The sequence below is a fragment of the Mytilus edulis genome, chromosome 4, assembly GCF_963676685.1.
Source record: "Mytilus edulis chromosome 4, xbMytEdul2.2, whole genome shotgun sequence".
Classification (NCBI taxonomy): domain Eukaryota; kingdom Metazoa; phylum Mollusca; class Bivalvia; order Mytilida; family Mytilidae; genus Mytilus; species Mytilus edulis.
In genome coordinates, this window is record NC_092347.1 from 24254447 (window position 1) to 24266509 (window position 12063).

General features: G+C 29.2%; 1 protein-coding gene across 2 annotated transcripts in view; it reads right to left on the reverse strand.

Moving 5' to 3' along the window:
- Positions 1 to 11774, reverse strand: part of LOC139519271 (furin-like protease kpc-1) — an 88460-nt gene extending 76686 nt beyond the window's left edge. For both annotated transcript variants that reach the window (XM_071311236.1, XM_071311235.1), the window contains exons 1-2: positions 11285 to 11774; positions 3980 to 4078 (exon numbers count right to left, since the gene is read on the reverse strand). In XM_071311236.1, the coding sequence (XP_071167337.1) occupies positions 3980 to 4078; positions 11285 to 11443 (258 nt within the window). In that variant the 5' untranslated portion in view covers positions 11444 to 11774. The remainder of the gene's footprint in view (positions 1 to 3979; positions 4079 to 11284) is intronic.
- Between the last annotated feature and the right edge of the window lie 289 nt (positions 11775 to 12063).

Here is a 12063-nt window from a genome sequence, read left to right on the forward strand (position 1 = left end):
CATAATGTTTTACACAAGATAAGATACCTGTTTGATTAAATGATATGAAGAATTAGGAACTCATGGGAAAAACTGAAGAAACAGGTGTCCAATTTTGTAGACTGACTTGTAGGACCCAAATACAGGTTTTTGCACAGATAACCATAAAGTTTACCCAATATGATCCCTAATTGAATGAAATTCTAAGCTTTAGAAACCTGACAGAGAACTATAGAATTTTGTGAAAAAAGGTCATTTAATAAAAAATTTAAATCTTAGTAAAAAATAGGGGCCTTGATCGATGAACCTGCCACTGGTATAAAATTGAATGATTGTAAGGAGTTTCATGATTTCAATATGACAGATTGCTGTAAGCAAACCCTGTAGTTAATACTAATAATAGGACTTGTTGTCAATGCTGGACTACAGGAAACATGAAATTGTTATTCATAGAATGTAGAAAATGTTGACTTTACTAGACGATTTCAATGCCAAATATAAGGACAAATTCAATTTGAGAGCTTCAAATTAACTTTCTACTATTTGTTATTTTTGTCTCCTCTTTAACTTCAATGCAAGCATTAATGGTATTACTTCTTCAATCAGATGGAATAAACAGTGGGAAGCCAAAGGAATGCCTGAATTAATAAGATAACATTGAGTTATATAAGAATGTTGACAATCAACAGATGGTTCTGTTTGTATTTTACTAAGGTTGATGTAAGATGTACTTGTAAATGATCATCTCTACTAATTGTGCCAAAATAAAGAATCATTAACAGCCAATGATACAGCTGTCAAACAACCACAAAAAAATAGACTTTATACTTCCTGGTATAAGAACTGGGCCAAAATGCTGTATAGTTGTTAAACTGTTCAATTAACTAGGACCATGTTGGTTCCCATGCACATTTTTTTAAGTCAAGAACAGCTGTTAGTCTGGTAAAATTTTGTGATCTTGACACAAACACATATATATGCATATTGCAATTGCCATCACTTATAACAAATTATTCATTAGAATTCATCTTATTTTGATGCAAACTTTAAAAATTACAGACCATAAAACCAAAATAATTCTCAAAGTTATAAAGGGTCATTACTCCTTTAAAAATTTTGTGATCTATGAGAAAAAATATTTCCATAATTAGGCAGACTCTACGAAAATTAAATCTTACAGGCCTTTGTCGGATGCTATAAAATTAAAATTTTAATCTTCATATATTTCATTTATTAAAACACAAAATGACAGTAATTGTTTAACAAGTGTATGTTATTACTGTATGAGAAAGCAATTTTTAAGGATATTTTCATTCAAATAAAAAGTAAATTTAATTTAATTATCAATCTGACATTGACAAATTAATTCATAAAACTTTAGATCATTCATAAGATAGAATAAATGGCTTAATATAGAAATGTATTCAAGTAACTTATAAATTTATATGAAACCAAAGTTCAAGCACAAAAAATGAAATTGCAGGACCAAAGTTTATCATTCAATCTAAAAGATAAAGAAATTGCTTATGTAAGAATGTCCTTGTCACAGGATACACAAAATTGAAGCATAATAATTATAATTTTTTTTCTCTGTCATTTTTTATCTGCTCTGATAATACTAAATGTGTATAATAATGATGACCTAGTCTCCGGTGAGGTCATCAACTATAAAGTTACCGGACTTATTAATTAATAAAACTTTATAGGACAGAAGAAAAACTGTAGCCTCCCTCAACCGACTCCTTTGAGAGAATAGACAAAACAAAAATAACATGGTTCGAATATTCTGACTTGGCATAGACTTACAATGTACAAACATATGATGTATTATCAATCAGACTTTTTAACTATTGTGCTTGGTTTGGTAGAAAGTAACTTGCCACTGGACATAATGTACAACAGAAAATAGTAAGATCATCAGATGATACTAAAGTACAAACTGTTTGAATTTAGTTATGATTAAAACTTTTCCTAAACTTTTTGATGGGGAACAATCAGCAATTATTGCATTTCTTATAATACATGTAACCCCATCCATTCATTAATATTTATCAATTTTCAGTCACATTTTTATCTGATATTTCTAGTACAAATATGCTCTATAGAACAGAACAATATATCTCACAGGCAATAGAAAATATAAATAAATCTGTTTATTTGATCTTCACATGCTTTAAATATTTAATTACCAATAATCCTATAAAATATGGCATTCTCATTCAATACTTAACAAATTAATATAATAAAGGCTATGAATAAATCATCTCTTATTTACTTTCCTTTTATTACAAGTAAAGGTTTTTAACAATGGAGCTAGATTAATTTTTTAAGTGTAGGATGATCTTAGCGTGTGGCAGTCGTGCTCAACTGATTTAGGACTGTACCCTAACACCCATGCTATTATGAAACATGCACCCTTCTGACAAAATTTAAATTAACTATCAAAAGCTGTCCTAATCATTGATACATTTAGGAAATTAGTTAAACCATTGCAGGCCAGGGTTTAATATGAACAGTCAGACATCAACAGGAACACAAGACTACAGCCGATCCATGACTGATTCTGGCACCGCACTAATCAACAGACATCAATGTCAAAGCTTTAATTTGTTGAGCTAACTTTCATCCTTTAAGTCAATTAACAAAATGAATTTTGTTCTCGTTACAATTCCATGATCTTTGTTCACAACCAATCGATTGTCAGTTTCCAAGTGTAAAAGCATGGCAGAACTACATTTGTTTTAATGTCAGAATTTGTTTTCATTGGGATTCAGTTGATTTTTCCAATAAAGACTTCAAATACAATTTGTATAGAATATTTTATTTCAGCTTTTACTCTACTTGCCAACGTTTGTAGAGTAGATTAACAATTATTGAACTGTTAATGAAGTGAGTTTCAGTATGCACCTACACTAAATGCCTTAATCTTTTTAGATTGAACATATGGGTTTATTTACAGATCTTTTTCAAATTCACCATTTATCGAGAAACATTAATATTTTTCAAAATAACAAAATGTTAGCTTGCAAAACATGACATTTTTTTTTACATCTTGTTGCAAACTTTAGTTAGTCTTTGCTGAATAAGAAATAAGTAAGTTCTAGGGCATAGACATGCACCCCCTTGTTGTTATAGACCATAAATGCTGATCTGTAAAAAAAAATGATGTTCAAGGATTGTGGTTCCAGAGATAAATCAGCTGCATAAATTCATTGAAATGTGTAAAACCAGTGTTCTTCCTACAAATTTCATATAGCAACCTTTTAAATAGGGAATTTTGAATTACCATCCATCTTTTTTTCTATAAATTATAGCATCACACCTATTACACAATCTAAAAGAGAATCCTTTCAGATAGCATCACATTACCATGATACTAAAGGGCCTGGGGAGAACACTTGTAAAAGGAACATCTTCTTTTATCATTTTTAAATGTTATTTGAATTTCTTTCCTTGGCAACTTGTACTTAGTTCAAGGACAGACTAACGATGTTGTTAGTTACTATCATTTCTGATCTCATAGTCCTACATGTGTCAAGGTTGGTAAAAACTCATGATACATGTATCTTTGGCAGCATATATAGTTCAGGTAATGATGGAAGATGTTTGGTAATTTTTTGATTGTTTCATACATGCATATCTGTACAAAGGACTAAATTGACAATCAGACTATCTTCTATTCCTTCAAAAAAGTATGAGAACTTACATTTGATTCTTGTTCTAAAGTTTTATGGTAGAAAGGCCTAAGAACTTACATTTAATTCTTGTTCTAAGGTTTTATGGTAGGAAGGTCTGAGAACTTATATTTGATTCTTGTTCTAAGGTTTTATGGTTGGAAGGTCTGAGAACTTACATTTGATTCTTGTTCTAAGGTTTTATGGTTGGAAGGTCTGAGAACTTACATTTGATTCTTGTTCTAAGGTTTTATGGTAGGAAGGTCTGACAACTTACATTTGATTCTTGTTCTAAGGTTTTATGGTAGGAAGGTCTGACAACTTACATTTGATTCTTGTTCTAAGGTTTTATGGTAGAAAGAACTGGAATACACTGATCGTTTGGCAACTTTTCTGTGTTGGAAAGTATAGTAGTCTGGCATTATCTGTAAAAAGACAAACATACATAAATTATATAGATACATAAATCTATTTTATTCAGTTTTGTTATGTTTAAATTTTTCATCAGTCTATTTTTTAAAACTCTTTCTTCATCAAAGAGAAAAAAAAGTATTATTATTCCTTATACTGAATTGCATGATGCTGATACATATAATAACAAATGTTATATTGAAAATAATGAACTGGTTCATGTTGATGAAGACAAGGATGCCATCAAAGCAGTTAAGACAATTGCAGTATTAAAAAAAAAATAACACCTATTTTTTTGTAATATTATGCTCTAACTACATGTATGAACCTTTTAAAAAGTTTAAACTGAAAGTATAATGATAAAATTTATAAAGTAATTAGATTGAAAGCAAGACAAATTCTAGATATAACCCATCTTCTTTAAATAATAGATATCCCATGGAAAATTATCATTATGGTATAATGAGAATTAAACATTTAAACAACAAAATTAAAGCTATTTCTGACATATTTTCTTGACAATTCAAATCATTTACACAATTCGCCGTTTCAGAATCTAATGCATCCTGGGTAATATTTTCAAAAGCGTACACCAAAGCGTTTTGATTGGTTTAAAACGTTATAAACAATGGAAATTCAACCAATGACGTAACGTTATTTTCACTTTGGGGTACGAACAATGAAATTACCCATGATGCTTTAGATTCTGAAACGGTCAATTGTCTTACTACAAACCTTACACAAGAAAATCTATAAATTTTGTAAATATACCACTTTGGATGATATAAATCTATTTACATACATTGTTAATAAATCATATTTTTGTGCATATTTTGATAAGACAACATCTAAAAGATAATTACTGTGGATTCATTTATTTTCGTGGGTTATCAATTTTCGTGGAATGAGGAAAACTTGCATTTTCATGGATGTTCAATTTTGTGGATTTGCCAATCTCTGCACACAAAGCCTACCGGTATATAAAATTTGTAATTTGTTGAACATTTAAATTCGTGGTTCCACTAGTACTGTACCCATGTAAGCCACGAAAATTGGCATGACAAGAAAATAGCGTTTATACAAATGTATGAGCTGTTTTCAATCATTAATGTATATATATACATTTTACAAATAAGTTTGGAGACAACTAATCATAGATCGATTGATAATTCTTTTATCTCAAAATTCTTTCTTATTTTTAGTATACAATATTTGTATTGATCAGAAAGGGTAACAACAACAACAACAACAATACTTTATTTTAAGAGTAATAATAATAACAAATTTACAGTGATCCCATTATAAATTTTACTGGACCCTGATCATGAATATAGATGATAATACTCATCAGCAGATTGAGAGTAAAAAAAAATTATAACATGGTTAATTGATCCCTCCAGGAGTATTTAAATTTGTATGTAGATTTGTTGAATCAGCAGTTTCCACCAATCAATACTATCAATGTACAATTGCCAACTATCCTGTATAAAATGCTGTCAAAGACTGTAACCAATATATTTTCCCTTATTTCCATATCACAAATCAAATTACACAAAGACTAACAGAGTGATCGATAATTTATATGCCAACATCTGGCTCTGTGTTTTATACCACAATTGATTTCTGGGAATGCCACAGATCTTCTGTGTCTGTAATAATGTTTTCATCTTAATAGGACAAAGAGACCAGCATTTGTCAGAGAAAAATTGAATGTTAGAGTGAACTTCCTAACAAAAAGCTTTTAGCATTACTTTTTTGTCTTGGGACAAAATAATAAACTTGTAATAAATTTGTTATTATTTCATCTATTTCAATAAATATCGGCCATATTTATTTCAAAGCAATATTTATAGTGTTTAGTATATGGACTTTGATCAAATTTATTATAATTCATATCATCCACACACAAAAAACTTGGATAGCCAAAATATATACATGTGTATGTGTTATACATATGTAGTATCTATGAAGTTATCTTGATTATTTTTCTGATAGCTTTTTGTGTAGCAAGAAATATTTTCTTTGTATATGCTCATGTATGTCATAACAAAAACAAAAATATTTTCATTCATTCATGATTTAGATTTAAACATTACATGTTTGGTATAATACATGCATATACATGTATACATTAAACACAGACATGAACAAAAAACTTCAAATTTCATTACTTTTTAACTTGAACCAACAATCAAATTGCAGCACACATTAATGAATTCAAATAATAAATTACAAATGTTCCAATGTCAATTTTTTTCTTCAGTTGTATAATGTGTAAATTATTTAGGATTAACTTTGAATGAATATCCATTCTAACTACCGGTATACGTTTGTACATTTCATTCATTTAATTTATTTACATACATGAAAATGGGTTGAGACCACTTGCAGTTCTACTTAACTTTAGACTTGATGCGAAATGACATCTCTACTTTAAAGCCACACCAAACAGAAAACTAGGGATATAAGTAAATAAACTGGCCTTACTATAAATAAACTTATTACATGTATTGAGGGTGCAGGATTTTCTCCCTGTGTTGAAGACCCATTGGTGCTGTTCGGCTGTTTTCTGCTCTTTTGTCAAGTTATTGTCTCTCAAGACACATTCCCCATTTCCATTCTCAATGTTATTATGCAAGAGTCAATAGTTTTCAGTATGGGCATTGACTAAGTGGAAATTAGGATTTGTATTAAAGAGAGATTCTACTACCAGTAGTTAAAAAAGAAGGTGTATACTCATGATAACACTTGGAACAATCTATTGACCATGACCCAGTAAGTATGTACAATGTAGATACAACCTTAAAATACATATCCCTGGTTCATCTAAATCAAAGATTATTACTAAAATGTGTCTGACAGGAATTTTATTATACATTGTATAACCTTTGTTCTCATACTCATTTCATGAGATGGGATGTATGTAATAACTGATATGTATTGCCTAGGTAAACATTATAATTTACATAAACACAAACATTTTTGTACATATTATACACTGTAAATGTACCATTAAATATTATTTGTTTATAGAAATTGAAATGTGGAAAGTGCAGTTTTTCTTTGTTACTAATTTGTCACTGTCAAGTCATCTATACCATACATTAAAGACCACACATGTATCTACTATGTAAATCTTTTTATCAATGGATATATAGATTTAACACCTGTGTAATTTAGGAGGTGGTTATTTTAAAATAAATTGCATACAATACATAATGATATATATTAAAAGATACATCTGTAACTAAATCATATTCATCTCCAATAACAGATGAAGAAGAAAAGACAATACAATATGTACGTCCACTAAAGAGAGACAGAACAAAAAATCACATCTCCTTAAACAATGAAAATTGCAGTATTCAAAAAATATTCTTTAAAATCTTCTTTAAAATCTTAAATAAGCAAGACTTTGAATTGTTTTAATTTACATTGTCATTTCTGGGCCTTTTATAGCTGACTATGCGATATGGGCTTTGCTCATTGTTGAAGGCCGTACAATGACCTATAGTTGTTAATTTCTGTGTCATTTTGGTCTCTTGTGGAGAGTTGTCTCATTGGCAATCATACCACATCTTCTTTTTTATATTTAACTCCTGTAAAAATAACCTTCAGAGTGCTTTAAACTAACTTTATATCATGTCTGTACTCTGTAGTACTAAATAGATAATAAAGAGCACATGATATGGCTATGCACGTCACTATTTCAACTAATAAAGTTCCATAACTCATCAATGTCAAAACAGAATTTAGTTTATAAAAAACGTAAAGGAACTTTGTCTTATAGATTTAAACAAGTTTAGTGAAAACTATTCGAAGTATTTTTGAGTGAATGTCTGAAAACTAACAAGAAATCCAGTATGAAATTCCCCCCTTCCTTTTATTTTAAACTAAAAAAAATGAACATTTGTAAAATGTAAAATTTCTAAAAAAAAAAAAAGAAAGGGAGCTTACTTCACCGAACAATTCACAAAAAAGTTTCATGGAAATTGGTTCTACAGCGTTTTTTGAGTTTTTTTTTAGTTAATGTAAATGATGAACAGACATGGTAAGTTCGCCTTTAATTATAATATCTTTAACATAAATATATAATTATATATACGATCAGTCATATGTAAATGCATCAAACTTCACTATATATACACAAGCAGATAAGGGAGAAATTATGGTTAGATAGGGAAGGGAGGGTGGCAAATAGTATACCCAACTAAATTTGTCCTTACTATCTCTTAACTAATGCATGTCATATTGGTCAAGCACAGTCTTCACACTTAACCACAAATCCTTCAGCCATTGCTTGTAAAAAGGCTTGGGGGCTTTTACAAATTTTCTGTACAAGCCAACAGAATCCAACTAAAATTTTCGAAATTGATTTCAATTTATAAAATATCTTGTGCACTCCATATGCCTGTTTACGGGTAGTAATATGGGGATGGAGTCCCCAATTACAGTAGAAAATTCAATAAAAAATTTATTTTTTTTAAATCGGGAAAATTGCCTGAATTTTTCATTGTACTAATGAACTAAAAATAGTTCAATTTTTTTTTGTCACGTTTTTGAATTTCTGGATCTGCGCAGAAATCTTCCGGTCTAGTTTACATGAGACTGAATAAAATGTATATTTATCAGTCTAAGAAAGGAACTAATACATGTAATACTAATTCATTTTAAAAAAATATTTTTGTTATTAAAAAAACATTACCTGATGACAGCGTTTCTTTGTTTACATTGAATATGACATCATAACTTAAATAACGTCACAACTAAAATCCCTAACAACAAAACCAAAATCGGAAACGTTACGGTATTTCTGTTTCTCTTTTTAACATTGTTGATCATTGTTGATTTAAAAATAATCATAGACTTCGTCCCCATTCACAGGTAATGCCTGCCTCATATTATGGTAAAGATATGGAAACCAATTCCAAGATAAGGAAAGATATATATATATATACTTCTGAATATTTTGTGACTTGTGAATGACTTACGAAAAACTTGTGTAATCCATCCACATATTCAATTAGGTTATAATATAATAACATCCTTCATAAAATTAAGGTGGTATGGGTGTCTTCCTCCATCTTGGATTGTAAAAAACAGAGAATCAAAGGTCCAGATTTTCCATCAAGTTAGCAAAATTTGATGCAGGAATGCAGATGTTTAATGTACATTTTCATTTAAAAGTACCAATTTATAAGAATATAACTTCTAAATATTGATATTTTTGCAAATGTTAATTATTTTGGGTTGATTTTATTTATTTTTTTAAATTGGCATTTAAAGGGGAGGTAACTCTAAAAAAGTGCATTTTCTGAAGGATTCTGTATGGAATTTTCCTATTTTGTATTTTAGCCGGAAAAAATGTACGGTGACCCTATCTTTTCTTTTGATATTCTCAAAGCAGTGTCTGAAAGCTATCTTTTCCTGAAGTATCTAACAATTCTATCATTTTGTTTAATTTCTAATCACAAAAATGGTGTTTTTTCCTGTATAATCCATACAAAATGTGTCATTTTGTCCCGTCTTGTAGCTTGAGAAAATGCGCGGTGACCTATCATTTATATTATATTTTTCAACATGTATCAATAGATACAACGTTTTGGCAAAGTATGAACAAATTCTATCATTTTTATTTTAGACTCCCATACCACCTTAAGTGTATATATGTGATAAGTTAAGTTAAAATTTATATTTGTACTTCAATCTCATATATATATTTTATTTTTTTAAGAGAAATAAAATGTATTGGGTTTACCACAATATGTACATGATGTACATTGTGTTATACTAATATTGTACACACACAGCATTATGTTCAATGAAATTTATTGTGAATATTAACATGATTGATTTAATACACTACAGTATTACTTTGAACATGTCCATCAAAACTAATCATGAGTCTAATTAATTAAGGAATTCTGTCAGACTACAATGTATAACACGTATAAATTCTCCATTCTTGAGATTCTTAACAAAGTTTTGAAAAATATGCATCTCATACATCTTTCCTTATCTTGGAATTGGTTTCCATAGAAATAAGAAAGGTTCCAAACAAATAATATTTTAATCAAAGCAGCTTCAGATAGAAACATAAACAAAGAAATGGGATTCTCAGCTTTATCATCAAATCCTTAGAGTAAACATTTAATGTGTTCATTTTGGATGATATTCATGTTACATGCATCATCTCTTTTACAATACACATGCATGTATGTCAAATAAAAATGTATTATAATTATAGAATGTCATGAATGTAGATACACAGGGTTTTTTCAACCTCATGTTTTTATCAAATTTACCTATTAGTTTTTTATCAATTAATATAGAATTTATTTTTTTTATACTTTTGTTTAAATTTCAAATGAGGTTATATACAAATGTAAATATACATAAAGTCATTGTATGAGTACATCTATACACATGATATATATTTTTCTTAAATAATTTCCAATAAGGTAATTTACAAATGTATACACTAAATTATTTTGTAATATCTGGCCTTTGAAAGTCTTGTATGATTTTTAATTTTAGTTTCTGTTATATATTTCAGAATTTAGTATGACAGTCCATTATCACTGAACTACATGTACATGTAGTATACATTTTTGTTTGGGGGCCAGCTGAAGCACGCCTCCATTCACTATTTCCATTCTCAATTTTATAACATGGTTGTAGTATTTTTAACATAATTTGAATTTTCATTAATTAAAAAATGTATGTACAACTGTACAATTATCTAAAAATCAGTAACAGTAAGTTTGATTAATTTTTTATATGATTAAGATCCTGAATTTAATATTAATATGACACTAAAAATGTTCAATTCAATGATTACATTTTGATACATGCCCTTTTTTTTATTATCATTCATTATTGAACAATAAATTAGCTAAATGTACAAAATTAATGAATATAATAAAAAATATGTTTACAGCCTTTCTTATATTTTTTTATAAGATTTTACTTATTACTTCAACCTGGATGCTTCTTCTTCTTTCATAATTCTCTCCTGTTCAGGGGCACTCGGATGAGACCGATAAATATATGTATATATAAACCAAGGAAGCACACATTTCAGTTTTCAGTAAACTGAATTGAAAAAAAAAAAGAATACAACACATCTACAGTACATTTTAATATTTTTTTAGATAACACATTTATATAATAAACAGACTTGTAATAAATTGTATTGAGTCTTTTTGAACCTAACTTACCTCAGAAACATAAGCAAAGCCATGTCTTAGAGCAAGATCTTTTGCAGCTCTTTCACCCCCAGTCAAATGAACAGCCCACTGATCTGTGTAATGTTGTATTCCGCAAGAAACTTTAAATAAAATAACTCCAAAAATGAATGTGGTGCAGTGCATTTTCATGACAGATTAAAATAACGGTAACGCCACTTCAATATTAAAAATCGAAAAAATGGAAATCAATGTTGAACAGTTGAAAGACTTCAAAGAATCACTGGAATGGTTATGAGCGGGTCACTAGAAATGAATTATCTGTTAACAAAAGCGGACTTTGAGTAAACAGACCCATTCCAGTCAATTGTACAAACATTCAACCGTATTCCATCTTTCAATATCAACTGCTTTTAGTATCAATATACGTTTTCCTTGGACTGATCGTGTGCTTAGGTGCTGTGATCAGCGATCATTCAAGATAATGCTTATTGACGTTTGTTTGGCCTCCAGGTGGCGTAAATATGTACCGGAAATGACCTTCTTTCAAAACAGTATCAAAGTACAGAAACGTAACTAACACAGAATAAGAGAATAGGTAGAAATGTTTATATGCATTCGTCGACAATGGCTGGGCTTATCACTCTGATATTATTGTTGACTTATATAATGCACATTTTGGTGCAGAGTGTTCACACATGTTTGATTTTAAATAACAACTTTGAGAAAATCCCTTATTAACAATTTCACTAATGACCAATAACAAAATTTTAAAATTAGAGGACCACGATGGCTGATAATGATAACAAATA